Raw genomic sequence first — 27,846 nt, forward strand, 5'->3', positions numbered from 1 at the left:
CATGCTTCTTATTGTAAATCGTAGTGTGAAGCACGCTATTGTCTGGAATTAAGGGTGAATAGAAAGGCAACGAGGAGGCAACGACTAGCCCGGAGCGCAATAATAGGCATTATCTAAGATACTAGGTTGAATGGCACGATTCCCCGGAGTTGACTAAAATAGTAACAAATCTAAAAAGTGACTGATCGAAACGACAGTTCGGTTAGGCTTATGGGCGATTATCGTGTCTTGGATGCGGGCTGTTGTCTGATTAGTTCACCATGAACAAAGTTGGTCCTGACCCCTAATCAGCAGCGTTAGTGGCGTGGGGAATGTCAACATGGATCGTTTATATGGAACTAACTACTGCATTAGAAACGATATTGATCTATTATGTTGCAGTGTATATGTGTGTGTATCCAATTGTCTCTACATGTTGTCTCTGATATATATTATTAATACCTTACTTTCTATCTGAAGTCGGAGAAAAGATGAAAGGTTGCTAGAGATAAGAGGGATAGAGATGTGCACATACAGCAAGGAATATACTCTGTATATGTTTATTTATGTCCTTATCATCAGCTCTTACTGAAACATACGTACAAATAACGTAGATTAGCAATGCAATGCATCAAGACCGGTCAATGCGGAGCTTAATGAACGGATGCAAGTGGGTGCACCACTTACCTTTTTTTAAACCGTCGGTACGGCCCGCGTGGAAGGTGAAAGCGAAGAAAGTTAGGGATCCATCGTACTTTTGTTTCGAATGAAGAGGAACAAAGGGGATGGTGATCGGCTGCAGAAGCGCAAAGTTTAGCCGAGCTATCGAACAATAACTCCAGCGACAGCCCAGGTGGGCTCCATACCCTGGGACAAAGCCGTAGTAGTATCAAGCATAGTCAGGACGGTCATGTCACGAGGAGTCCAGAGCAAGTAAGACGAGGGGGGATTTTTAAAATTAAAATACATAGAAAAAAAAATATAAATAAAAATAAAATATAAATAAATTTATTAGCGGGACACAACAAGATGAAAAGAAAAAGCAACAACATCGGAGAGTACTGTAGTTCATTCGCTACTAAAGATGCCAGTGCATGATGCAGCAGGAGGCCGAATGAGCCTCTTAAAAAGACCATAAGCCCCATACCGATGGTGGCACAGAGCATTCAGTTTAGTGGATGATGTGTTGCTTTTTTGGCTGGTCTGTCCACTCGGAGTGTATCAAATATGCTTACTCGTCTGTCTGACGGTCCAGGGGGAGGACGATGGAGGGGGCTCACATATTCTTCCATTAGGCAGAGACGTACTGTATGTACATTGTACATTAGAATAAAATAAAAGGGAAGTTGTTTTGCTGGGCCGCCCCTCCCCACCAGTCTTATTATCGGATCGACGAAGCCGGTGTGTAAGTACCTTTGACTTAGGTCAAGTAGAACTATAATGGGTTAGTTCATGCTGGTGTCACTCATACATCAACTAGTGCCACGACTAATGCTGGTCGAAGACACCCTTACGAGTCACGACCTATGAGGTTTTAACTGGTTACCGTCTGCCAGTGTGACGCGCCAAGCTAGACTACAATTTTTAGTTGCAGCCGGTCAATCTAAGGAGCGGGTCGGAGTCGACCACTCTCAGGAACGACGGTCTTCTGGTTTCTCCTGCTATTCCCATTCCACGGAAATAGCCCTACAATGAATGAGGCTTGCTTTCTCTGACATTTATATCTAATGGCTAGCGATTAAGTACTCACCACTTCAGTAGGAATTAGTAGTTCACTTCTCTAATATTAAAGATTACGTGGTGATGTTGACTGAGTTAGGGCTATGTGTTACTAGTCTTCAGTTATATATATGTTTTTTTTGCCGTACCGCATATAACTTTATCTCATCTACTCTTTTCCTACTCCACCAATCTTTTTTATCGATTCCCTTTCCGTGATTTCGAGCGGCTGAGCAAGTATGAAACGAGAAACATGGTATAAATTGGCGTCATACATAATATAAGAGGAAAGCGATCATCGATTGATGTCAACCAGAATAGAGAGACTTGATAACATTAGTACTATAGCCATGGGAATGATAGTCATACCGACTGTCCCCACCATAACAAAACGAATTATCTAGAAGCAAATCAGCACGCCGACTGTGGACGGCTTATTCTTCCGCCGAATAGAAAGGCCTGATCTTGGATCACCCTGAACTACCTTAAGTTAGTCCACTTTCGTCAATAGATAGATGGAATCCTTGGGCACCAGAAGGGGGTGATGAGAGTGGGTTGCCAAAGAGTCGCATGAATGAGGTAAGACAATGTCATCCATCCCCATCAAATAAGTCCATTCATGCCGCATGCAGCACATGCAGTGTCTATCAATGCAGAATCCACTTAAAGGTCTGGATGCGCTTGAGGATGCATGTGGGCTGTGTGGCCGGCCCGCACTAAAGAGGGACATGTCATATGTTCCGTGATCTTCTGTTGATACGGACTCCTGCTGCTACTCCCCAGGGATGGTAGAACTAATAATGATAATGACAATAGAATAGTAGGAATAAAAATGTGATAGTATTGTGTTTATTCATTACCTCTAATTTATTTTGTACTGCACACTGGCGACTTTTCCTATGTTCCCGCTGATCGAAGGCCCATCGCCTCCTAGCCCTATCCCCGTGGCTTGTAGGAAATTGAACACATATCAAAAAAAGAAGGGAAAGGAAAGGAGAGAAGAAGGAAAGACGAAAAGGAAAAGCAATGATAAAAAAAAGAGACAAAGGATGAAGATGGAGTGAGAGACGTGAAAGCAAGATAGAAACCACAATCCAATACAAGAGTGCCACGCCTTTGATACTCTAGTTAAGAAACTTGCAAAAAGAATTAGACAAAGTATATTACTCAAATAGGAAGGAGTCTGAAGGGGGAAAAAAGATAACCGAGAAGTACAGCAAATTAAGATGCATCAAGAAGGACCAAACACGAGGCTATTAGTAGCTACAGTGTGTTAGATATGCAAGTCAGCGCGGCCATTTGGGCACTTCCCCCTATACGGCAAGCTGAACTTCTGCTGAGATATCAGGACTTGCCAACAAGCCACGGGGAAATGGCGGGAGACTATTCCAGCCTAGAAATCCCGTCTCCATCGCTAAATAGTCCGACCCCGGTCCTGCCATGTTACAGAAAATCGCGGTGCATGAAGGAGGGTCAGCGTTACCAACAATACTACCCAAATCAAAGGGTTCGGCTGACGTGCGAGTCAGTGGTGTTGCTGGGCCTGATGCACGAAATCGCGAGACGACCGCCGCCTTCACAGGTGACGGGTGGTGTTGACTATGAAGGATTTTGTGAGGTCGCCGCTGCGACACCAGTCGCTGATGGTACCGTTCCTTCCGTAGTTCATCCTGGTTCATAAGTCCGCGGAATTTAGCTGTGATTTTCGTAGCTTTCCCTCCCTTCGCTCCGGATCGTTGGCGTTGAGGAGCTGGTGGGTCTGAGCCCACTGTTTTTTTATAATTCGCCTGCTTTCTATACCGGGTTGTAGACTGAATACCATGAGTTATTGCCTCATCTGTCAGACGCCAGTAATTCAGGGATTTCTTGCCCGGTGCTTTCTCCACTCGAACAGCTTCGAAACCCTGTAGCAGATTTGGTTTCTTAGCAAGAGAGTACAGAAAGAGAAGTATCAACTTGTGCAATAGACATACCGCGTTCATGGATAAGTTGTGTCGAATGCTGTTTTGCCACCCTTTGGAACTGCGATCTTTTCCTTTTGTGGTGTTCTCTTCGAACCAGCCGTAAATCGCCTGAAGAGACAATTTCTTACCGGGTGCGTCTCGGAGAGCTTGGTAAATAAGTGTGGAGTAGGGCGGGTCTACGCCCGCCTCCTCTTCTGCGTTAGTTGTTGTTGCTCGCGTATCAGCGCGGCCAAGTTCGGATTTGATTACAGGAGAGCTCATTTGGTGCGACGAAGCCGAGAAAGCTGGTGACGGTGGCGTTAGAGCTGCAGTGGGACAGGTTGCTGTAAGAATGCCAGACGGGCGTTGATGCGGCCCAAAAGCTTCAGATGTTGCTGCGTAGCGATCAGGCTTTAAAGCATAGGAAACATCATTGTCTGGCTCCCGCATCCACTCAGAGGATGTCCTGCTATCATTGGTACGAGATGGCCCCGGCCTTAGTTGCCCTGAGGTCGGATCCGACGTCATGGATGATGGTAGCCAGTCGCTGTCGCAGGAAAGAAAGAAACGTGGAAGACCATCAGGCATTGACGGTGTAGACGAGTGAGATGATGGTAGCGTGAAGGCTGAAGTTTCCATGGTCCATGGGTTTTGACAAGGCATCATCGATGTTGGACTGCTGGGCCCGGAACTCACCCAGTGTTCAACCGCTGGACAGGGGTAGTGGTGGCGAAGATCACCCAAAGGTACGCCATTGATAACAGCGTGTGAGGATGTAGACGTCTCTGTTCGTTTTAGAGCGTATTGTAGCGTAGTTTCCTGAGGTGAAGGAGTTAAGTCGACGCATTGGTCCTGAGACACCAAGAGACGATCCATGTTGTCTTGCAAGCAAGCAAACTAATATCAATCACAGACGGCACAATCTAGACTGGTTAGATTTGCATCTGAGGGGACGGTTCACGAAAGAAGGAAATATTATAGATAATATAAGTTTCTAATGGGTACAAGCCATGACAGGGAGACGGAAGTCAACAGGTTGAAAAAGGGTAGCCCTGGAAGATGTGAAGATAACGAGAGAGGCTAAAGGGGGGAAAAAGAAAAAAGGCCGAAGTCGACAGATAAAGACCTCTGACCATTCAGAAGATGGACATAACTGAAGCTGTGAGGCCAGAAGAAATGCCAGCTCATACATACGGCCTGATGGTCTGTCTGCTGTTTGTATGTGTCTCCGCCATTCCCAACAAACAAAAGACGGTCTGGGAGAGAGAAAGAAAAAATGAATTAGAAAAAAATTGGATAATTGGGACCAAAAATTAAAGAAAAAGAAAAAAAGTCAACCAAGGAACTCCCCAGTCAACATGTGCACTGGGGATGTTGTGGATGGTGGTGGTGGTGTAGTGGTGCTTCGTTCGAAAGACTTCCCAAGCAGTGGAACAAATAGTCATTGTACACGCAGAGCCAATGGCTTTGCAGCATTTAGTAGAGGCTGGATCTTCGGTGCTACAGATGATGGCAATGTACGTACTTCTTGATTTACAACGCCTGACAGACCAGGACGAGAGGGGAGTTGTGGAACCGGACAGCTGCATGAGAGCTGGCTCTTCTTTGCATATTGACCACAGTCCGCCAGGCTAGGTGGAAGCCTTTCTAAAGGAGACGTTCTGGCAACTTCCCGGAAGCTCTCAATGTTCTGTGGATGTATCCTGCAGACACTCAGGCCCTTTCCCGCTTTCCCCGACCAGCCGGAACCATTGAAACGCTATGCGGGTGGCTTGGGTGGCACCAAAGCCGCATCGTCGCAGAGGTTTCTTTCATTCGCTGAAGGCCAAGCTAGAAGGACGGCATTTCAGATCTGAGTGGCCGTACGTACGCGTGGAGGAGGCGTTCATCCCCCAGCGACACGTGACCCACTCCTCAAGAAAATGATGGGAAGAGAAACGCGTGACGTTGGATGGTAAAAGCTCACGGCGATAAGCCAGTGTTGGGGCGTTGATGGTAGTGGAAATAAGCCCTAGTCCATGGTTGCACACACGTGGGAGCCATAACCTGCGAGTCAGGAAGCTTAAACCTCATGGAGGTTATGTACCTAATGCAATTTGTCCGATGATATGATACGTTCTAGCGTCTGTTGATCGAATTTGGTCCAATACTGTAGCTGGTGGTTAATACTTCCTGACCAACTAGATCGCCCCGGTTGTGCGTTGCTCTGCTATAGCATTTATGGATACATTGATAGTAGATAGTGCCCTAAGTTGAAACTCCGAAAATACCATTATTATAGCCATATGCGCCCATACACCAGTTGGTCGAGATAGATGAATATATAACGATGTCGATGCGAGTAGAGGTTCCTCTTAAGGCTTTACTTTCGGTAGTAGACCTATCATGGATGTTAGAGAGGAAATGCTTTGTGCGACAGAAAGGAGGGATCTCACCCGCTTGAATTGAAAATGTAGCTGTAAGATACCCTATGGGTTGTGTCAGAAGATTCAACTTGAAGTCAGAATCAGGGGCTAAACAATCGGCGCGTCTACCTTGTCAAAGGTGCTCTTGAAGCCTCTTTCCCTCTTGGCGCTATAGTCCCATTCCTTATCAACGATTCGAAATGCGATATCTTCGTAAGGGGGCCCGGCCATGAATCTAATAAGACAAGTATCCTCTTCACCAGCTGCTGCAAACGACTGGCCGCGCTTCCTTCCATGCTCACGTTCAATACGATAGGTCGGCGCTTTCGTCTTATCGATGAGGTCGGGGTAGAAGATGTTGAATTTGTAGCCTTGTACCACCTTGGGTGGTGGGTTATCATGGTCATAATGAGTCTGGTTGTACTTATTCCACTCGTAACCCATTTGCACCCGGTTGAAGTATCGCGGCTTGCGCGGCCGGTACTTGTTCGCCCACTGAGGCTGGAACCCCGTGCTTACAGATTCTTCACCTGTGAAGATCTCTTCATTCTCACTGACGCCTCTCGCAAGCTCTCGCTCATAGAGTGCCTTTGTTGCCTGTGAGAAATCTTCATTGGGTATGGTTGAAAAGCGGGAGGAGCCAGTAACGGCAGGAAACTTTGGTGTTTGGTTCACAGGAACAGCAGAGGATTTCTCTGCTTGCCTCTGGCGGAGAGGTACAAACCCCATCTTTAGAATCTTTTGTCGTTCGCGAGCCTAAAAAATTCCATCAGCGCATGGCCTGTACTGCTTAAAAGCCATTGTGACCTACCACCTGATCCAAAAGGTTCGACTCATCCACTATCTCCAAGACCTTATCCTCCGGGCGAACCTGGAGCAGCGGGTCAGGATCAAGATCACGGAATTCTTCATCTAACCCAGCTTGTGTTTTGCCCTCGGTCGATGGCTGGATAACCGGCGCCAGAGGTGCAAGCTTTGCTCGAACTGACTCCGCCTCGTCGCGTTGTTGTTGGCGTAATCCTCGAACACGTTCGTCTATGACTGCCTGAAAGACCTTCTTCAGCTTGGCGCGTGCTTTCCAGACGGTGAGACTCCGTAGTAGTTCTTCCCAGTAATCGGTATCGATGGGTTCATTGGAATCCAACTTTTTCTTGACCTGTATCTCAAGGGTTTGAAGTTGCTCGTACGTTTTAGGGCTCAAGAGCCTATTGATATCCGCAGCGACGGAGTTCAGCGCACGCCCTTCGGGAGCCGTGATTTTCTGACGGTCGCGACAGATAATTCTCATAGTCTGTGCAGACCGGTAAGCAATAACTTTAGATAAACCAGACCCTGATGTGATTTACCTTCCAGAAATCCCTGTTTTGCGGATTTGCCTCCAAACTCAAAAATGTATCAATATCCTTCTCCAAGTCCAGCAATTGACTCTGAGACAGTCCTTCGAAAACGCCATCCGGATCCACGATGTCCAGGTCTGAGTCCGCAATCTCGTCATCAAGAGGGTTCCTCGTCGGATCGATAAATCGCAGGGTAACAGTAAGCCAGTCAATCGGCTTCGCCCGGCCCTCTTTGACACGAATCTCAGCCTTCTTTTTGGCCTGTTTAAGCACGAAAACGTCCTCCTGCGCTACCCATTCACGCACTTGCTCGTCTTCTTGTAATTGATTTAACCGCATCTGATCCTTCATATTCCTCGACTGCGACTGCGCCGGTCGGCCTCTTCCATCGCTCTGGTAGTCCCTCTCATCGTATCTGCGGGGGAGCTTCTGGGGTTGACGCGATGAAGGAGATCGCGATCGGCTTCGCTTCGTCGAACCTGATCTGTCCGGAAAACGTGACGACATAACTGACACGTCTATAGAGTGCAATGAGAGGAGGAAGTCGGAAATAGGCAATATCGCTGTGAGCGTTGAAACCTAAAGTCAACAAAAACGTGAAGCTTTCGTCTGATGCTTTTTTGGAGACAGCGTCCGCCAAGAAACTGTGGAGCAGCGGAACAGTAAAGGTTTCCGCCTTATCGGCTTTGCCGCCTAGTAGAAGACTACTGTTTGTATATCTTAAAACCACAGCTCCAGTCATTTCTAATGGTATTCAAAATTTCATTACTTAATACTAAGAAATGTCCGTTAAGTGGCAGAGATTGCCTCTTTTGAATCGGGGGGAAATACCTCCACTCCTTTTCAAATATTCCTCAACATCGAAAGGCTACGAGTTGTACATTACTGATCTTACCAATATCTGGTCTGAACATCTGACCCGCCAAGATATCCTGAGAAGAGCTGATGAGGATGACTCCACAATCGACCCGAGCGAGGACACGGAACAGTTTGGAGTCCTCCTGCAAAAGATAGAAGACGCACTGCGTAGCCAGCCGGGAAGCACCGTGGCCCTGTATCATAGCTCAGGAGACTTGCTGGAGCTAACTACATCTACCAAACTGCCGGCTCCACTTCAGCCTCTGAAGTGGGCTGCACGTCTCTCCAAGGAGCCGCAGTCTGCCGTTACTGGCCAACTACTTCTTCCCCTCATAAAGGCGGAAGCTGACTGGAAGTCGCACCAACGATCCCTGATTGATCAACTGCATAGGAAAGACTGGATTCTCGCGAAGCTCTTCGATAAGATCGAAACTGTGGGCATTGATCTAAGTACTATATTTCCTGGTATCTCTGGCTTACGGACGGGTCAGAAAGGCACAACGCTGGCCCAGGCCACCAAACATATAAAAGGTGGTGCGCCTTTCGACGAAAAAGCCTGGCTTGAGGATGTCAGTGCGTCAGCTTCTGCATCTGGTCTTGCCGCTAATATTTTGGCGGAGATTTCCAATTCTAACGGCCCAAATCGATCAAGAGGTCTTGAACTACCACCAGACAAGTGGTGGAAGAAACTTACTGTAACCAAGACTACTTCGGCTTCTATACGAGAAGAAGGCGAACCGAAAAAAGGACGCGAGCCTCCTAAAGATGTGTTGGAAGCAGATACTGATACGGCTACTGAAACCGAGGATGACGAGTTTGAAGTAAGTACAACCTTTAGAATATTAGAAGTACCGCAGCTAAATTTGTCTTTAGCGGCAAGAAACGCCCCCAAGATTAAAGCAACTCAAGGGCGGCGAGAAAACCCCCATCAACATTGGGCAGGGTGAAGACCTCGGAAAAACTCCTTTAAATGAACCATCACCTCCGCCAAGGCAGAAAAGCTCTGCAAAACCATCAGGAGGCCTAGGGGTTATCGGTGGGAAAAAACAAACTGGAGCGCCCCAGCCCTCACCTCCTGCAGCTCCATCTACGCTCGCACCACAATTAGCCGACGACCAAATAGATTCAGGGTCTGACCATGAAAGGGTGGCTTTAGCACCAACTTCACCAACGAAGCCTAAACCAAAGTTATCAGATAAAGCGCAGGGTAAATCGCGAGGGTTGGGAGTCATCGGTGGTAAGAAGAAACAAAGGCAAGCTACCCCTAGTGAGCCTCGATCTCTATCAACGATAAAATCCCTAAGTACAACAGACCAGCCACCTCCCGCAACATCTCCTTCGATAGAGACTAGAACGAAGAGAGTTGGTAAACTTGGTGTAATCGGGGGCAAAACCTCAAAAAGTGATGGGACCACTACTTTGGCGCTTCAGCCAGAGAAGGGCAACGTTGATTTCTCTAGGGAGATGTCAAACCACAGTTCTGAACCACCAAGGCTTCCATCGGCTGAACGACGACAGCCAACGACAATGGAACAGCCAGCGAGAGAGGAAGTAGATCAGGAAAGAGCAGATAGGAAGCGCGAAGAATTAAAGAGACAGCTGGAGGCGAAGAGCAAAGCCCCAGCTAAGAAGAAGCGGAAATTCTGAGTTCTTTTTCTTTTTCTTTCCGGCAGGCTGTTGTGTGAATCAATCACTAACTACCGTACATTTGAGGGCATCTGTTGGATCACGCGGCAGTTTATTAGGGGCATATTTGGCAATGCCCGGGCATAGAGTTATTTACAACACCGCAATATGCTATAGATATATATAAGGCCGTAAAATTCCGCAAGCAAAGATTAGATTGATGGTATCTTTGGGGTGTGATATGGTACAGATGACTTTAAAATGGACAAGTATCACAATTGTTATCTCATGGTATCATAATTGAACTCCTTAGAGATAATCCGCTAATCCGAGCATTTATAACCCCTTCATTCGGGAAAGGTGAAGTTAATAACGGTGTGTAGTAGGGAAATGTTGTACTTTCAATTCAGAGCCTTCGCAATTGTCTTCAGATTGAGAGTCAATTTAGGTGCTTAGCCCGCTGCCACCACCAAGACTGGTTCGAGACGAGGTACCTCTTCGCTTCCCTTGCTCGCTAGGCGTAACAAGTCGTACTTTTTTGGGCGACATCAAGTTAGAGGATACGCTGGGCCCGGCGCTGGTGGTGGAAGCACTTGTGCCACCTGAGGTCCCAATACTTAGCATACCTCGAACCTTTTCAACAGCTTTGCTTTCCCCTCTGGTCCATGGATCGCGTTTTACAAATCCTACGCCAGCCTTTCTACCAGCCGAGTCTCGTCTTTTAGACTCCTCAAGTAAAATGGTGCGGTTATGCTCACGGCGGGGCCCCGGGCCGCAGTCATGCATGCAACCAGGGGTAGCGCAACCACCCTCACTGACAGAAGTGTCGTTCAGCCACATACTAATGCAAGCTAAATGCCCTCCATGGCCACAGCCTTGACACCAGGTCCAAAGCGCGGATCCTTTAGGTCCCGAAGGGTTGTATGAATCCGAATACATTTCATCCAGGCGTCGTAGCTCGGAGGTTGGGATCGGTTCTGTCTTAACGGAGGAGCGAGATGACGATAGAAAATGCGATGTTGTCTCGGAGTCCAATTCAAGATTCGACTGTACAGCCGAGACAGATTGCTCCGCTACCCACTCCGCTGGTGGGTCAACGCTCATGCAAATGGCACATGGCGCCTGAGGCGTGTCACAGCGATGACAGCGCGTATTGTCATTCAAAGGGTTCTCGTATGGACGTTTACATGTAAAACAAAACACGTTCATCGTAGTGTCTATTTGAGCATACTCATAGACTGCTGGATACGCCGGTACGCAGAGAAGTCGAAGCTCAGCCGCCTCAGTGTACATGCATTGACGTATAAGATGTTCGTTGTAGGTTTTGAAGATGAGTTCACATTCCTCGCGAGGAAGTATATCCTCATGGCTTTGGAAAAGAGAGCACATTTTTTGGAGAAGATGAGCAGCAGATTGAACGTCAACGCAAGAACTGCTATGATAATGCCTAATGGCTTCTTTGAGCAAAACTTCAGCGCTCCATGGTTTGTCCACCGTTCCGTCAGAGCTTATAGGGATAGTGAGCCCAGTGAATCCGTTATCAATCACATGTGTAACCTTACCCGCAGGATCATCTGCTGCGGGAGTGTAAACACAACTTTGATGGCCATTTTGCTCAAAGCATGGAGTCTCTAGAGGACTGGATTCCTTCAAAAGGGGAAGTGGGCTAGAGGGTCGCTCGAGATGAACATTAGAATCTGGAACACCCTCAACAAAAGGTTCATCATCCTGAAGTTCTTCGTTTTGGATGGCCACGGGGCCAATAACTGAGTCACTTCTGGCCCTGGAATATGGTATTCGAGGGGCTTCACTCTCCGGGCCTTCCGTGGCATTTTTACTTTCGGAAACGTCATACAATTTTGCCGCCGACGACAATGACGTGCCTATTGATTTGGAGGGGTGCGAGCTCCCTGTAGATGCCGAGAACATGGGAAGACTTTCGGATGACTCGCGGCGGCGGAAACCCGGAGGCCTCACACTCTCGACGTGAGATTCGAGCGACAGGATCTTTTTAGGATACTGCTTATAATCGCGAATGGCTGCTTTTTTATCCTCCATCTTTTGGTCGTATTCATCTACTTCAGATGTCTCTGTGCGACTCCGAGCGCGCCAGTCGCCTCTTCCGGTAATTGCTCGAGGTGCAGATCTTTGGTCACCTTCAAGGCTTTGGGACACCAGTCCAGGTATTGGGTCAGATGGGAGGCTTTCGCCTGGAAATTGCGTATCTTCACTTGCGTTCGACTGGCGGTGCAAACGTGGTTCAACATCGGACATCGAAGACCAATCATTCGAGTTCATGGTGCCTTGATTTGGGCTCAGAAGCGATGGCGGAAGAGGTTGGATGTCTGTAGGGTCATCTAAAGATGGCATATGCGAATTAGAGCTATCTGACGATAAAACTGTGGAGTCAGGCAAAGGCTGCGCGAGGGGGGTTGTCATGTTCGAGGCGTTTTCTACATCAACGAGAGGTTGCCTGGCCACCTCCGTCTCCATAACACCTTTGAACAACCGATTCTTCATTTTTTCGGGTTTTCCCTCATCCAACGTTCTCAGGTTTTCAGGATTCTGCCCTTCTGTAGATAATCTTTTTTTGATGCCGCGGGTGCCCTTTTCCGGAGCCCGCCGCTGCTCCCTCGCTTTAAGTTGCAGTTCTTGAACGACAGCGAACTTTACTATACGCCATGTTTGGGATAGCTTGATTAATGAAGCATCTTCTGCACAGTCTGCGTTCTGGCTTAATGATTCTAGCAGTGATCGTAGAGAGTCTGAGTGCATGCGGTTAGAAGTTCCAAGTAAAGGAGAATAATGGCGTGCCAGGTATCGAAAGGTTCCTTGATCCATTGTGGCCCCAGGTATACTCCCAACCGCCCCTAACTGGCATTGTGCGGAAGGCTTGATCTTTGATAGCACCTTCTCCAGCGACACAACGGGATTGAGTTCGGGAGCACCCGGAGGAGTGCTGCCCAGTGACTTAGACGCCCGACCACTGCTTGATTTAGTACGTCGGTGCCTAACCGAGATAAAGGAGGGTTCGTCGAGAAGGTCGTCTGCTGGGCTTTGACTCAAAGCTTCTCCGCTACTACTCTCTTCCTCAGGATGACCCACGAACTCCGTGGTGCTGAGTTTTACAGTACTATGGCTGGAGCGTTTCTGGACAAAAGCTAGCACTTCACCACTCGGGCTCCAGGCCAAAGAGCACATCGGTCGTTGATTTACCACCTGGGGGGCATATCGGATATCAGTCTGGGTGAAAACACCGGCCTCACCAGCAGTCCACAATAGATCTTTCGAATGCCAGAGTAAATCGGCAGCATGAGATTCGTACCGATCAAACTCTCGGAATGGTATATGAGGGCGCCGGAGATCCCAGAGATGTATCCGTGGGTCTTCTTTGTCATAGGATGTTACCAATTGAATTGACTGCCAACCACCGGAAGCATCATATTCGTTATTCCAGGACGGCGGACGCCATCGTACGTTCCCAACGGCCTGAGGTGTCCGGAATTGGAACGTTGGTTTTTGCCTACGTTCAGCTGAGGAAGAGAAATCCCAAACTTTAACATGTCTGTCTGTACCACCACTGACGATGTGTTTGCCATCAGGATGCCAGTCTACTGAGAAGCATGGCTTGTCATGAGCAGTGATCCTTAGCAAGGGGGCGGAAGTTTTTCGGTAATCCCACAACTGTATTGCACCACTGTCCGTGGCGGTTGCAAATGCAACCCCGTCGCTCGGAGACCACCTGATATCCCGAACTGCATCGCTGTTCCCATTATACAACTCTTTACTCGAACATGGCCGGACTGCGGATGCCATGCGCAAGTCCCACATTCGAATAGAGGAATCCTGGCTTCCAGACAAAAGCCATGCCGGCCAATGTGGATTAAAAGCTAATTTGTGGACCTGGCGGCTGTGCCCCTGAAAGCGGCAGTATTCCAGGCCAGTGCGATGTAGATCGTAGAGAACAATGCGGCCGTTGGCCACTGCAGTGGCGATGATGGTGTCATAATTGCCATGTGACCATTTCACATCCCGCACTGTCAGCTGGTCTTTATAGCGTGCGGAGAGTCCACTGCCATCATTCTGAGTGGAGGAGTAACCGATGATAGCATTGCGAAGGTTGAATTCTTCAGAAGAATGGTCGGGTGAGACACGGATGGTCTTCAAGATCTCTTTACCTCCGACTACTGCATGTGTCCGTTGAGGAGAAATATCTAAAGCGGCAATCGGAATCCCGGTCTTATGAGTGACCGTTTGGGACGCTCCTGGTCTAGCAGGGTTGTTAGAAGATTGCTGTCAAGCCTCGTTGGCAAGATGGAAAGCTGCATATTGGAGGTGCGACTTGTTCAAGTAAAGATTCTAAATGAAGCTGGAGCAAGGCTATGCGTATACGGGAGGGGAAAGGCGGAAAAGCGTGACGAGAAAGAAGAAGAGCATTTGGAAAGGGAAACTATACAAGGACTTGGACCTATTAGAACAAGGACCGGCAGATAGGTCTGCACGAACCCCTGAGGCCTGCGGACTTGGAGGTCGAGACCCAGAAAAGAAGGGCTGGGCAAATCTTGCTAAAGCACTGGCCGCGCGGTTTGAATATTTGCTTTGTTGCACGGGGGCAGGTGGAGGAGGAGGGGGAGGAGCTGGGGAGGAACTGCCTCGGGTGGGCAACCGAGAGCTATCGGACATCCTCAAGAGGCCAGTCAGTCACGACTTAACCCGATAAGGGATGAAGGTCCATGTTTGACAAAGTTCCCGCGACGAACAAACAAAAAGAGGGAGCTGGTGGAGGTGGGGAATGGGAGTAAAGGAGGGGGCTTTAGAAGGCGGAGCTCCCTGTTGGAGACACTTTGGAGATGCGATGCGCTCGTGACTGACTAACTGATTAGATGGGTGGCTGCCTTAGGACCCCAGATGAGGCTTAGTCAGCTCCTGTAAGAACGTTTGACCAGAGGTCTATACTTGGGTGATCAAGAGTAAGCAATTGGATTGATTCATGTGAGGTGCATGAAGCAAGTCAGTACTAGGAGTAAGCAAGTCAGCAAACCTGAGGAATGTGAGGGAGAATTAGTGACCACTCGAATAATAATAGAGTGGCGAGAACGCGTGATGTGTAAATTTAGCGCCAGTTTGGGGGAGGTTTCCACCAGAGCATTTGGTGAATCACATCCAGTAGGTAAATAGAAAAGGAAACAAACTAGAGGCAACCTTACTTCATTCCTACGAACACAACGATTCATCCTGTTGAGTCCGAGGTATTTCTTTTGTTTTTCTTTTTGTTTTTCCTTTTTTTTTTTCCCTTTAACCCGATTGTATCATACCATACCGGCCCTTTTCTTGCTTTCTTAAGTCGATTTTTTATTTATAATTATTATTATTCTTTTTATTAATGATATTTCTGAATTAATTAACTCTTCCTAGTTCCACCTCTAGACCTGTCCAGGTGATGGATCCGAAGAGTTAAGTATCCAATAACAAAGTTAGGACAATGGGGATTTGAATTGACACCTGAGTGATGTGTACAATTCATAGTTGTTGGTTGAACTCATCTGGCAGGATGTCGTTAAACGTCTTCCATGAATGGATCCAACCAGCCGGTATGCATGCTAAAAGCGGTGTGCGACGTACTTGTACACACAGACACGCTTGGAAGTCATAGCTACTACCTACTTAAATTCATCGTGTATTCAGAAGTAGTTAGCGGTACGGTGATGTATGGCGGTATGGATGTATTTATTGTATTGCGGATTGACTGGGATGAAGACAGAGTATCCACCGTTAATGTAGTCAGGCCGATTAATGGTGATGACACACTACGTACTCATTACTAGATGTCTCAGACCAGTCTCACACGAATTGACTAAGATAAGACAGTCAGACAACTTATGTCTGGATCCGAGATGTACCTTACGTACATACGGTGTACGTAGGAGGTACATATTTACATACCAACGACACTTTTGTGTTAGATCATCCGGACCTTCGGGACTCCTCAGGTGGGACAAACTAAAGCGACTCGTCGGGTAGACGACTCAGGGTGTAGGGTAGTCCTCGACTTGAAGAATTGATTTCCCCCGCATACTCCTGACCTGAATCAGGGTCATCATTCCACTCATTTGGTGGTGGTCTGGTGATAATTGCTCTTTGATTATGGTTCATTTGGTTAGTTTGTTCTTGAAGAGGGTTAAGCCAACATGGGTGTGTTCAAGAAGGACAAATAAGCATGTTCAAAACGACTTCCCCATCACGGATTGATTAATCATACTACAATATAATATGATCATATTAATTAGAAGTGTAACAAGCTAAATCAATTGTGAGATGAGATGATACTGCCCCTGGCACTGAGCTATCTCTCAGCCACCTACACAGGGCGCTAAGGCGATACCTTGGTTTCGAGAAAGACAACAAAAAGAATGAGCCCTCCAAAAGAAATGTAAAGGATGGAGTAACTAAGGAGAAATGATCTATCCTTTTTACCAAGGATTTACACTAACCTATTCTGAGGCCAATGAACATGGATCAAGGTGCTTCGAACCCATGCAATGCAGCTTCCACAATCCAATCCTGATCCTCGCAGCGATCGGTTTGTGCCACCATCCATTCCCCTGCTCCATCGAGATCTGTCACGAACACATCCCTACATACTGTGTAATAATCGCATCTATTAATTATTCAACTGCCTTTTTCTTTTTTGATTCTTTTCTTTTCTTTTGTTTTTCTTTTTCTTTCTTTCTTTTTTTTTTTTTTTGGCTTCCCCTCTAGTAATCTTCAATCTTACCACAACATCCCCACGAGGGCCGGAGTTGGCTCCTTTTACATACTGGTACATATCTCGTTACACGATAATTATTTAGACGATGTCTGCAGCATTAAAATGTCTTTAGAATATTATCCAACAGTTAAGCTCCCAAAAGTTTATATTTCAGCATCTCGAGTTCGCGCTTGTGTTCGGTCTCCGTGTAATGCTTTCCCAGGGCGGTTTCTCCGCTCAGGAGGGATCAGCGATATCATGCATGGAATTTATTATTTATTATTTATCACTTATCATTTATTTTGCAGTTTCTTTTTCTATTTTTCCTTCTTCTTCCTTTCAAACATACATTCCAATCCCTGTTACCATTGGGCACGAACATCTCAAATTCAATCCAGGCAGCTCATGGGCAGCGTCCAGGAGGGAGGTAAGTATGTGAATATTGACGCGGTTCCGAAAAGATCCAGGGTTGGGAATATGATGAAAACGGCTACGTACTACTCCGTACTAGTTCAATCTCTTTCCATAGCAGCAAGGTATCGCCGTAGATGATATCAAAGTACATGTAGGGAAAAAGAAAAGAAGAACATTAAGCAAAAAAAACCTCCGATTCGCATCAAAAATCATTCGAAGAGTAGGAGGAATATGGCCCGCCAGTTCAGAAAGTTTTTGATATGCCTTGGGCAATTTTCGTTCCTCGGTTGAGTTCTTCTATCCTATTTCCCCATTAATTATTCTTGTTATTTATTTGTTTTAGATTTTCCCTTGCCTCTTTGCCATTTCTCCCAAATTTGCCTCCGGAACCACTCAAGCTCAGCTGCTTTCTGGGACTCTGGGTCAAACTAGTCTACTCTGGGTAGTTCTCGACTTCAGATTCGCATGCACACCGTCACTCTTCCTCGACCGTCCGAGTACTATTTGTATCTTTCCAACGATCATTTCCTCTCGTGTATCTTTTCTCTTCTCTTCTCTCTCTCTCTCTCTCTCTCTCTCTCTCTTTCGCTCTCTTTTCCCTCTTTCCTTTCCTCCTCTCGTACTCCTCGGTCTCTTCCGGTCTTCTTTTTATTCTTCTCTGCTATACGCTTTAATTCATTCCCGTTATTCTTGAGGTTTCAATTTTCCGTCCGGTTTTTACTTTGGTTCCCCCCATATAACCTTTTAGTCAATCCACGCATACTCTTCTCTTGTAATTAGTTCAAAAATTTTTTTTCTAGAGTCTTCATATTTTCTTTTTTTTTTTTCTTTTTTCCCCCTCTTCCCCTCTTGCTCACCTACCTCAAGAAGACCCCCCAAAAAGAAATATAAACAAACGAGCAAGACGAGTGAAATATTGTCCCGCGTGTCTGCCGGTCCCTTTCAGAAACACTACAAATCCGGCCCTTTGATTGACTGATTCGGGTCTGCTGTTCGCTACTCAGTCGTTTCCAAGTCAAGTCCAACCTCATTAATTCCTTGCTGCACTCGGGCTTTACGGGAAGGTGCGATTGCTGTGTCATGGAAATATCCTATGGTGGTTTGATCTGAGCTTGTTGGACCCTTGTTGGAGGACTGTTCAAGATGGACTCTCACCGCGCAACTCGCCAATTGTTGGAGTACCTTCGCACTGGCTATCCAATACTCCTCCTCCTGGTCTTCATATCCGCCTTCGTTGCCAATTCTGTCCTTGCCGCCAAAAATGCCAATAATTCTCCCACCGCAGCGCAGACAGGTCCTGGCGGGAGACCGCTCCCCAAACGGTCAAGAAGTACGATGGCAGTCATGAAAACCCCCCAGAAATTCTCTCAGAATACTAGATCGTTGTTCAGGTGGTTGTCTGTGGGTATACTATTGACCGTTCTTGGGGATGCAGCCGTCAATGTGGCACATGTGATAGTCTCTAGATCGGAGCAATGGTGGTGTGGACAGTCCGTTGTGGTAAGTGCCGTGAATTTAATGGTGATTATAATCAGTGCAGCATTTAATACTTCATAGATCTACGTTGTGGGCTCGTTCTTTGTCTATTCGATTATCCTCGTCTCGTTATTAGATACAGATCCGTCTCCGACATTTGCGCAGTTTGTCCCTTGGTTGGTAGCAGTGCCCGTCGAATTAGCTATATTGGGTATCTCTTCCTCGATCAACGCTGGCAACCATCATGAGCCAGTTGTGGGAGATCCGACTGGGGGTCGTTTGCAGAAAGGCGTGACTTTGTGGGAACTTACGGAGCTCATCTGTAACTGCGTCAGAGTGCTGATCCTTAGCACATTGGTCGCACTTTACGTGTTCAGCTCTATTAGGATGTATTCTAGTTCCAGAAAAGTCCCAAGAGCATATGCCAATGGCGCTTCTGAAACCACAGGGTTGCTGGACCCTTCTCATGCGGAGAACGGGAACGCTTATGGCTCAACTCCAGCCAACCAGCAGCCTACTAAACCCGCCGATGCATGGGTTCGACCAACTACTGTTCCATCTACTAGCTGGTGGGAGTATCTTAGCGGATATTCGCTATTTTTTCCGTATCTCTGGCCGTCGAAGTCCCGTCGGCTGCAGATCGTGGTGGTTATATGTTTCATCCTGATTGTTTTGCAACGTGTTGTCAATGTTCTGGTGCCTCTCCAGGTTGGAGTTATCACCCGCAAATTGACTAAAACGGGCGATGGCTTTAATGTACCATGGTTTGATATCTGTCTGTACATCTTGTTTCGGTGGTTGCAGGGTAACCAGGGCCTGATCGGTTCATTGCGTTCCAGTCTTTGGATTCCTGTGAGCCAATATTCTTACATGGAGCTTTCGACTGCGGCTTTCGAGCATGTGCACAGTCTTAGCCTTGATTTCCATCTCGGCAAGAAGACCGGTGAGGTATTATCTGCGCTGAGCAAAGGTAGCTCTATCAATACCTTCCTCGAACAAGTCACTTTTCAGGTCGTGCCCATGTTAGTCGATCTTTGTGTTGCCATTGTCTACTTCCTCATTGCGCTTGATGCTTACTATGCTTTGGTCGTCACCATTGTGACATTCTGTTATCTTTATGTCACTGTCCGCATGGCACAATGGAGAGCGGAGATTCGGCGGCAAATGGTCAATGCTTCAAGGCAAGAAGATGCAGTCAAGTAAGTTTCATGGCGCTTATGCTCTGGTACATTGGATTTGCTAACCTAGTGGCTTATAGGAATGACTCCATGGTATCTTATGAAACAGTAAAGTACTTCAATGCCGAGGACTATGAGTTCGGCAGGTACCGAGGAGCAGTATCGGATTTCCAACGGGCTGAATACCACGTTCTATTTTCTTTGAACCTAATGAATACCTCTCAGAATACGGTTTTTATGCTTGGACTATTGATTGCCTGTTTTATTGCTGCATATCAGGTCTCACTGGGACAGCGGGACGTTGGTGAATTTGTGTCGCTTCTCACATATATGGCGCAGCTCCAGGGCCCTCTGAACTTCTTTGGCACGTTCTACCGTTCCATCCAATCGGCATTGATCAACTCGGAGCGGTTGCTAGAGCTTTTCAGAGAACAACCAACGGTTGTTGATATGCCTAGTGCTACTCCTTTACCAGTCTGCAAAGGTGACATTATCTTTGAGAACGTCAAATTCTCATATGATAGCCGCAAACCTGCCCTGAATGGCCTTACTTTCCGCTGTGAGCCGGGAACGACAACGGCCCTGGTTGGTGAATCTGGTGGTGGCAAATCCACCGTTTTCCGTTTACTCTTCCGTTTCTATAATTCCGAATGGGGCCGTATTTTAATCGACGGGCACGACGTGAAAAACACCACAATTGATTCTCTCCGGAAGCATATTGGCGTTGTGCCGCAGGATACTGTGCTCTTCAACGAGACGTTAATGTACAACCTGAAATATGCCAACCAGAATGCGACAGACGAAGACGTCTACGAGGCTTGCAAAGCTGCCAGTATACACGACAAAATCATGTCCTTCCCAGATAGATATAACACCAAGGTCGGTGAACGTGGTCTACGACTCAGTGGAGGGGAGAAACAACGAGTGGCTATTGCTCGTACCATCTTGAAAAATCCGCGTATCATTCTTTTGGATGAGGCTACAGCCGCGTTGGACACCGAGACAGAGGAACATATCCAGGGAGCTTTGTCCACTCTTTCTCGCGGTCGCACCATGCTTGTAATCGCTCATCGACTAAGCACCATCACGACTGCGGATCGCATCCTAGTCTTGCATGAGGGCAAGGTCGCGGAGAGTGGCACTCACGATCAACTCCTAGCCATGAAAGGCCGCTACGCCAGTATGTGGCGGAAGCAAATAAGAGCGCAGAGGGCAGCGGCAGAGGCCCAGGTACTTCAAGATCGTGCCCAGCGCTTGCGCAGTGCATCCGCCTCGGGCGTTGTCGGAGATGATAGTTCTAGCCAGTCTGACGAGGACCGGAATGGTAACCCTCATGCGTCTGCGATCCGACAGACACAGGGCCATCACTGGCCCGCGCACGATCAGAAGGCATAGAGCAGGAACCGAATACGTCAGCGCGGGGAGTTATCCCAGGCGTTGTTTTCAGTCACATATAAAGAGCTTATACTTAGAGTGTCCGAGGGATGATATATCAGTCTGGGGTTGTTTTTGTCCTTTTTTCCTTTTCCCTTTTTCCTTTTTTGCTTTTTGGGAAGGATTCACTTACAGGGATACACTTTTCTTTTTCGTTTCTCGCCGTTGTTCCAGCCCTGCATTACTTATCTTGTTCCATTCATTTAAGTCGGTAAAAATGGCGTTCTAAGTGACTTACGACTTGTATGACGCACTCTCTTGTCAATTCATACGAGACTTGCTGAAGAGGCAGCAGGTTAGGGTTGGATCCGTGAATATATTTCCTAGACCAATTACACTTTGAAAATAATGCATGATACTCGTCCATAGCAAACCATAATACGAACTGTGAAATCTTCCACATCACTCGGTATCTTTGAGGATTGCTTGGATGCGAGCGGGCTACTGCTCGAGGTGACTAGGCGCAGTAATATTATCGCCAACAAACATAAGAGAGGTCAAAGAGGGTAGGCTACTCTAAAGCGCCTGAACTGGTAAATGGTTGGTAGACATTTCGAACATTATATGTACAGAATGGCATAAAGCATTACATATACACGCTCTAAATTCGTTTGAGGAACTTCTGTGGTATATTCTTTTCCACGATCTGCATCCTCTCAAGCTGTTCAAGTCGATAGGCAGCGTCGTCTTCCTCGTCATGCCTCCGGAAATGCTCGATATCTTCTGGATGAGTGAGGTCTTCCTCCTTGGCATCATCTCCATGATATTTCTCGAAATGATGAATTTCATATTCATATTCGATGTCGCCATGGTGGCCAGGTCCAAATCCGAAATCAGGCAGACGCTTGCCCTCGGCAATTAGGCGCATCCAATTATCTCGAGTAACGAATCCAGTGTTCCCAGGGTCAAAAAGCCCGAATACTTCCCGGACAGCCTGTTGCTTGCGCTCTTCGCTCACACCTGCATTTGACTCATCATCGAGACCATATGTCTTCCGTACCTCATCGGCTGTCCATACCCCTGAGTTATCATAGTCGTGGAAAGTAAAGAAGGATGCAGGATCAAAGGAATCAATGTGGTGCTCCTCTGTCATTTACGGATATTAGAAGGGTTCCTCTAGACTCCTCCGGAGCAATTGAACTCAGTAACGCACCTTGCATGTGCCGAGTAGCCCAGTCCGAAGAATGATTCTGCTCACTCGAGTGAGACCCATGAGCGTCCGCGAAGCTGCCGCTCAGGGCAAGCAGAACGGTAGCAAGGGACACGGAGCGGCCGAGCATTTTCAATTTACACAACCCCAAAATTGTGTAATAAGAAAAATATTAAGATTGTTTCAGTATACAGCCAGTAACGACTATTTTCAACCCTGTTGATGTGGCCTTTTTTTGAGTGCTAACACCTGGATTCGGAGAACGAACTGCTCATTCAGTAGATATGCTGTTTGCAGTGTTTGCATCCGCTCCGCCGAAACTTACGACTTTTTGTCCGACGGCACATGAACCACTTTTCCGTTTTTGCGGTACACGCTCCCTTGTCCCGACATACGCCATTGAGCCCCTAAGGGCAAGCTGCGAGTATCGCCATTCTTTGTCATTGGAATTCATCTTACAGGAAATGTTGCGGTAATGCAGAGCCTTTGGTCCCGGGCCGCCTCGGCGCGCTCGACTTGTCATTGCGTTTCTTGTCTAAGCATAGCGACTCCCGGACTAACGTCAAGGGCGGCATCAGCAGCCAGTAAGAGACGGCTAAGAATTGGAAACTCGGTCACAGCACTATACACGAGTATTTTTGCGGCGGCAGCTTTAGCTGATGCCCAAGCCAAAGATCAACGACGCCATGAATGGCAGGAGAAGATTGCTGCTGTGAAGGAAGAAGTGAACGAGTTAGTGGACGAGGAACAACGCCTTTTGGCAACTATTTCAGCACGACGGAAGCGGAGATCATTATTTAATGGAGTGTTAACAAGCCGACAATACAGCACTGTTGCCCCATCATCACCAGGGCGAATCCGAAGTTCTATAAACGATATACCATCACCTTCTCTCGCCGCCGACGCCCACTGGCAAGATACCTATGAAACTCGACTTAGGGATGGCTTTGAGTCTTATTCCGATGAGAGTGATGAGTGTGACAGTAAAGCCCTGGAGGATCTGGTCGCAGAAAGTGAGGACCCATTGTGGAACGATTCAAACGAGGAGTACGGCTTCAGTCTTGCGGACGACACTTTTCCCGAGTGGCTGTCATACGACATAGTCCGCCAGAAGGTCATACGGAAGCTTGCAGTGAAACAGCTTGCTATACGACTCTTGCTACGTCCGGCAATTGCGCACTCTTACATGGGGCTTCGGATGAAATATATTTCCGATGGTTCAGTGCCCAAGTTGAATGTAGCGGAGCTCCTACACGAATTGAATCAAATACGGCTCAGGTTACAGGAGCTGAAGTCAACAAGAGATATAAATATTGATGATTTGGCAAGGGATCTTCGTGTACGCAACCTCAAGGAAATGGCTTGGGAGAATCAAAAACTCGACCAGGAGATTCGCCGCGACATAGAATTATTCCTCGAAGGGCCTATGTCTCTTCAAGAGCTTCTTCTGAGGTTGTCCAGCAACCTGCTGCAGGCTACTGATCCCGACAGACCGTATTGCCTGAGGATGATGCTTCTAGCGTTCACCAAATGTCGTCAAAATGACCTAGGTGACCTGGTCCTAAAGACATTATTGCCAAACAAATTTCCATTAAACTCCTCTTTGATTCTCTCGATAATAACCTTTTACCGCAAGTCCAAAAACCTCAGAGCATTCGATTTGTTTATGGAAATGCTGTGTGGGGATAGCTACCCGGTAGACATGTCCAACATGGGGTATTTTAAGCGGACAGTGATCAATGGCGTCGAGATCTCAATACCTCCCTCGCATACCACTAATTCGATTATGTTCTCTACATTAATCACAACTTGCCTGCGCTTCGATCAGCCAGACCGAGCCGATGCCTATCAGCAAGTCGCAAGAGCGGCAGGGTATATGGATGATTTTTCAACCCTTTTCGCCTATTTAAAATTTTACGGTATTCGCCGTGATTGGAAGAACGGGGTGGGAGCCATCAAAAGAGCTTTGGCTTTCATGGCATCGTCCACGGAACACGAGTTATACCGTGTCGAGAGGTTGGTAGTATTGATGGTACATCTTTGTGATGTTTGCGAAAGATACGATGTCTCCGAGGCCATTATCGTAGCCGCGGTCGAAAACGGGTTTGACTGGAGGACTGCACAGAGGCAGGTAGACGTCAAGTTCTCATTTGATCCTCACTTTCGCCGATGGCACGTAGCTGAGGATGCGTCAACTATGGGAGCAATCAAGGAAAGGCCACTGTGGGAGAGAAGTTATGCCTTCGTTAACACGGTCGGAGAACAGCTGAACGACCTTTCCCTGCCTGAGGAGGAAAGTTCTGCGAGGAAATGGCATAAGCTGGTGGGAACATACTCCCAGGAAGTTCTATCAGCTGTGCTCGCTGGCCGCCCTGCCGAGCATAAGAAACCCGAAGAGGACGGGCAACGGAACCTGCTCAAAACCTTTGACGTGGAGAACAACAGATTCTATAACGCTGAAGCTACGGCAAAAGCTCACCAAAAAGAGATCATTGCCCTGAAGGACCAGGTAGCGCAGCTGAAACGAATGGTCTTTGACTTAACAAAACAATCTACACTCGGCCATTCCCAGTCTAGTCCCCGAGAACTTGGACAATTAAAGGACAAGCTTCGTCATAACCCGCGCGTGCTCGAGCCCGCAGTAAACATTCGATACGGTGGAAATTGAAGTCTTAACGAGTGATATCCTCCCAATGTCCACCTGGCGCATTGTGTTCATAGAAGGATCGGGTTGGAAAATGTGTACATCATAGGTGTTTATTGAAGGGCGTACGTTTGGTCTCTATTCTCATATCCTCTGCTATATATGTTGATACCTGCAAGGTTTGTACATTATTACGACAGAAACTAGATTTTCTCATCTTCAGGCTTTGTTAGTCTGGACTTCTTCTATAGCCTCTTACCTTCCGTATGTGGACTGTATCGATTATGGCTTCTATTAAGGGAAATTGTGCCCGAAGAATTCATTCATTCTTTTATTCTCATAAAAATATCGGCAAGTGTCCTTTCTATACCATTAAGGACATTGTGGGTAGTCTCGGGTCTAACTGCATCCCATCGGGATAGAAAGTGATCAAGCTTCCGTAACAGAGCCTCACGTAACTCAACGTCCAGGTGGTTCACAGACGGAGAGGAAGTATCTCTTTAGGCCAACGCCCCAATAACTTAAGATAGCATAAGATGTCAAAAGTGATAAACAAATCTATAAACGAAGCATGGACAATAGTTTAACGCCTCCGGCTAGAATCGCTACGCAGCTTCTCTTTACGAGACAGTCTTTCTGCGGCACGAAGCAATGCAGAGCGAATTTCGCCCTTAGGGAAGGTCATGATGTCATAATAGGTAGGTGCGATATCCTGAAAGACCATTAGCCAAAGGCGTATTATGGTGGGAAAAAAAGCAAGTGAAACTTACAATGAGCCACTCAGGCTTAACTGCTGTAACGGTTCTGATGTAGTTCTTGGTCGTGAGCACGAATTCATTGTACACAACCCAATCAGCGTCATAGCTTAGAACAGTCGACGGGTGCAAGAGGACGTTCTGGTTATCCTTAATAGTCGTGTATTTGCTTTTGCCTTGAGATTCCTTCTTCGCAACCTGCATGAAGAATCCAGCACAGAGAGCACGTCGGATGTTTTCGTAGTACTTTTTGTCCTCAAATGGCGTCGAAACCATTTCCAGCTCCTCACGCTCCATGATCCGCAGGAGCTGCATGCGCACATTATCTGCCGACTGGAGGGATCGCAGGGAAAGAAAATGATCATGGCACCACTGCTTGGGGTTCTCTTGTGCATCTTGGCCCTTGAAAGCATGGTATACGTTAAGGAGGGTAAGGTGGTCACCATCGGGGTGAGCAAAGAGGTTCTTCATCTCATCCGCCCGCTTTCGTTGAGATGCTGGTCTCACGAACACCTGAGGAACCGAAAGCAATGCTGTGATAGAGAGGATTTCATTTGAACAGTAGAATTCGGGCGAGCTGATCAGCATAACCGCAACCGCAGGATCAAGAGGAAACTCCGAGGCAAGACGTCCAAGTTGGGTTAGGTTGCCATCATCATCAAGACAAGCTAAGTAATTAAGCTCTTCGAGAGCTCTCATAAGCGTTTCCGGAGCCGGGGGGTCCATCAAGTCGAAGTGAACAAGGTCATCAATTCCAAGCTTCTTCAACTCTAACACAGTTGATGAAAGGTTGGACCGTAAAATTTCCGGATAGGTCTGGTCAATCAGTTCCTTCTTAAAGGCACCTTCGGTGTAAAGACGGAAGCACTTTCCGGGACGTGTACGACCTGCACGACCGGCTCTTTGTTGTGCAGAGGCTTTAGAGATGGGCGACACTAGGAGGGACTCGACACGAATGCGAGGGTTGTAGATTTTCTGCTTCGAGAAGCCGGGGTCCACGACGTAAACGATGCCATCGATTGTGAGCGAAGTTTCGGCAATGTTGGTAGAAACAATAACTTTTCTACCGGGACGACCTCCAGGGCGACGGGGTGGTGGAGCCGGGTCGAAGATGCGTTGCTGCATATGCGGAGGAAGACTACCGTACAGTGTATAGACTTTCAAGGGGCCAGCATCGACTTCTCTCACCATCTCATCTGCCTCCAGTGAGATTTTGCGCGCAGCATCCTCAATCTCTTCTTCACCAGTCAGGAACAGCAGTATATCACCATCATCCTCCGTAGCATGAATTTGCAAGACAGTGCGAATGGCGGCCTCCACATAGTCCTGCTCAGGCTCAGGAGTATAGAAAATCTCGACTGGGTGAGTACGACCGGGAACCGCAAGAAGAGGAGCATCGTTGAAGTAGCGCTGGAACTTTTGGGCATCCAGGGTGGCAGACATGATAATGATCTTCAAATCTGGTCGACGTTGTACGACTTCTTTGAGAAGACCCATGAGGACATCAGTGGCCATGGTTCTTTCGTGGGCCTCGTCCAGAATGATAGTGCTGTAGCGGTTGAGATTGTGGTCATTCATTGCTTCTCTCAACAGCATACCATCCGTCATGTACTTAAGACAGGTCTTGGGGCTCGTCATGTCTTCAAAACGGATGCTGTAACCCACTTCCTCTCCAAGCTTGACATCTAACTCAGCAGCCACACGTTGCGCTACTGACATAGCAGCCACACGTCGAGGCTGGGTACAAGCGACCATCTTGCGCTGGCTTTGCGGCTGATCATCGAACAGGACGAACTGAGGGATCTGGGTAGTTTTACCGGAACCAGTCTCACCGACAAAGACTAGAATCTGTGACTGCTGGTAGAGTCGAAGAAACTCATCTCTTAAATATGAACATTAGAGGTCGCTCACTTGTAAATAATCGCGATTAAGAGAAGAGAACTTTTGTACTTACCTCTGCGCATGGACGGGAAGATCGCGCCGAGTTTTTAAAATCGAGAAATATTTGCTGGAGTATGGCTGGCCGCTGAAAGGGTTGATATCCCCATCTTCGATTTTCTGTGCCTGAGCGGCAGTCGACTGATGTCTTTTCACTTTGGCAAATGGCGAATCCTTATCTGCAGCCCATTCGTTGCCGTTCGAGGAAGCGTCCGCATACATATGAGCCAGGTACGGATTGT

At 47.4% G+C, this 27,846-nt stretch overlaps 10 protein-coding genes across 10 annotated transcripts; 4 read left to right on the top strand and 6 right to left on the bottom strand.

Moving 5' to 3' along the window:
• Nucleotides 1-551: 551 nt before the first annotated feature.
• BDV27DRAFT_131232 (uncharacterized protein) lies at nucleotides 552-1,251 on the bottom strand (the record flags this gene model as incomplete). Its single annotated transcript, XM_032067587.1, has 1 exon — nucleotides 552-1,251. A coding segment is annotated over exon 1 (253 nt), but the record flags the coding sequence as incomplete, so codon positions are not given.
• Nucleotides 1,252-2,702: 1,451 nt separating this feature from the next.
• BDV27DRAFT_16324 (forkhead box transcription factor) lies at nucleotides 2,703-4,984 on the bottom strand. Its single transcript, XM_032073521.1, has 2 exons — nucleotides 3,672-4,984; nucleotides 2,703-3,602 (listed from the first exon to the last, which is right to left on the bottom strand). Exons 1-2 carry the CDS (start codon nucleotides 4,515-4,517, stop codon nucleotides 3,012-3,014), a joined length of 1,437 nt encoding a protein of 478 aa, XP_031925660.1. The 5' UTR covers nucleotides 4,518-4,984; the 3' UTR covers nucleotides 2,703-3,011.
• Nucleotides 4,985-5,820: 836 nt separating this feature from the next.
• Nucleotides 5,821-7,987, bottom strand: BDV27DRAFT_131237 (splicing factor cactin). Its single transcript, XM_032067588.1, has 5 exons — nucleotides 7,393-7,987; nucleotides 6,858-7,337; nucleotides 6,176-6,802; nucleotides 6,077-6,109; nucleotides 5,821-6,021 (listed from the first exon to the last, which is right to left on the bottom strand). The coding sequence occupies exons 1-5, from the start codon at nucleotides 7,888-7,890 to the stop codon at nucleotides 6,004-6,006; spliced, it is 1,656 nt and encodes a 551-aa protein (XP_031925661.1). The 5' UTR covers nucleotides 7,891-7,987; the 3' UTR covers nucleotides 5,821-6,003.
• Nucleotides 7,988-8,125: 138 nt separating this feature from the next.
• On the top strand, nucleotides 8,126-10,134 carry BDV27DRAFT_131238 (uncharacterized protein). The gene is made up of 2 exons (XM_032067589.1): nucleotides 8,126-9,062; nucleotides 9,115-10,134. Exons 1-2 carry the CDS (start codon nucleotides 8,166-8,168, stop codon nucleotides 9,886-9,888), a joined length of 1,671 nt encoding a protein of 556 aa, XP_031925662.1. The 5' UTR covers nucleotides 8,126-8,165; the 3' UTR covers nucleotides 9,889-10,134.
• A 281-nt stretch (nucleotides 10,135-10,415) lies between these two features.
• On the bottom strand, nucleotides 10,416-14,550 carry BDV27DRAFT_146829 (WD repeat protein; the record flags this gene model as incomplete). The annotated part of the gene is made up of 3 exons (XM_032070644.1): nucleotides 10,416-10,444; nucleotides 10,494-14,137; nucleotides 14,324-14,550. 3 exons carry the CDS (start codon nucleotides 14,548-14,550, stop codon nucleotides 10,416-10,418), a joined length of 3,900 nt encoding a protein of 1,299 aa, XP_031925663.1.
• A 2,080-nt stretch (nucleotides 14,551-16,630) lies between these two features.
• On the top strand, nucleotides 16,631-17,426 carry BDV27DRAFT_131241 (uncharacterized protein). The gene is made up of 2 exons (XM_032067590.1): nucleotides 16,631-17,315; nucleotides 17,373-17,426. Exon 1 carries the CDS (start codon nucleotides 16,739-16,741, stop codon nucleotides 17,165-17,167), a length of 429 nt encoding a protein of 142 aa, XP_031925664.1. The 5' UTR covers nucleotides 16,631-16,738; the 3' UTR covers nucleotides 17,168-17,315; nucleotides 17,373-17,426.
• A 565-nt stretch (nucleotides 17,427-17,991) lies between these two features.
• Nucleotides 17,992-21,215, top strand: hmt1 (putative vacuolar ABC heavy metal transporter (Hmt1)). Its single transcript, XM_032073569.1, has 3 exons — nucleotides 17,992-18,529; nucleotides 18,587-19,704; nucleotides 19,764-21,215. Exons 1-3 carry the CDS (start codon nucleotides 18,173-18,175, stop codon nucleotides 21,076-21,078), a joined length of 2,790 nt encoding a protein of 929 aa, XP_031925665.1. The 5' UTR covers nucleotides 17,992-18,172; the 3' UTR covers nucleotides 21,079-21,215.
• A 382-nt stretch (nucleotides 21,216-21,597) lies between these two features.
• On the bottom strand, nucleotides 21,598-22,496 carry BDV27DRAFT_131243 (nucleobindin SSP120). The gene is made up of 2 exons (XM_032067591.1): nucleotides 22,271-22,496; nucleotides 21,598-22,203 (listed from the first exon to the last, which is right to left on the bottom strand). The coding sequence occupies exons 1-2, from the start codon at nucleotides 22,395-22,397 to the stop codon at nucleotides 21,719-21,721; spliced, it is 612 nt and encodes a 203-aa protein (XP_031925666.1). The 5' UTR covers nucleotides 22,398-22,496; the 3' UTR covers nucleotides 21,598-21,718.
• A 114-nt stretch (nucleotides 22,497-22,610) lies between these two features.
• On the top strand, nucleotides 22,611-25,257 carry BDV27DRAFT_131244 (uncharacterized protein). The gene has a single exon (XM_032067592.1). The coding sequence runs from the start codon at nucleotides 22,743-22,745 to the stop codon at nucleotides 24,933-24,935; it is 2,193 nt and encodes a 730-aa protein (XP_031925667.1). The 5' UTR covers nucleotides 22,611-22,742; the 3' UTR covers nucleotides 24,936-25,257.
• Nucleotides 25,258-25,413: 156 nt separating this feature from the next.
• On the bottom strand, nucleotides 25,414-27,457 carry BDV27DRAFT_16373 (DEAH-box ATP-dependent RNA helicase PRP43). The gene is made up of 3 exons (XM_032073583.1): nucleotides 27,265-27,457; nucleotides 25,682-27,215; nucleotides 25,414-25,623 (listed from the first exon to the last, which is right to left on the bottom strand). Exons 2-3 carry the CDS (start codon nucleotides 27,179-27,181, stop codon nucleotides 25,495-25,497), a joined length of 1,629 nt encoding a protein of 542 aa, XP_031925668.1. The 5' UTR covers nucleotides 27,182-27,215; nucleotides 27,265-27,457; the 3' UTR covers nucleotides 25,414-25,494.
• Nucleotides 27,458-27,846: the final 389 nt, after the last annotated feature.

This window comes from Aspergillus caelatus (genome assembly GCF_009193585.1).
Source record: "Aspergillus caelatus strain CBS 763.97 unplaced genomic scaffold BDV27scaffold_137, whole genome shotgun sequence".
Classification (NCBI taxonomy): Eukaryota; Fungi; Ascomycota; class Eurotiomycetes; order Eurotiales; family Aspergillaceae; genus Aspergillus; species Aspergillus caelatus.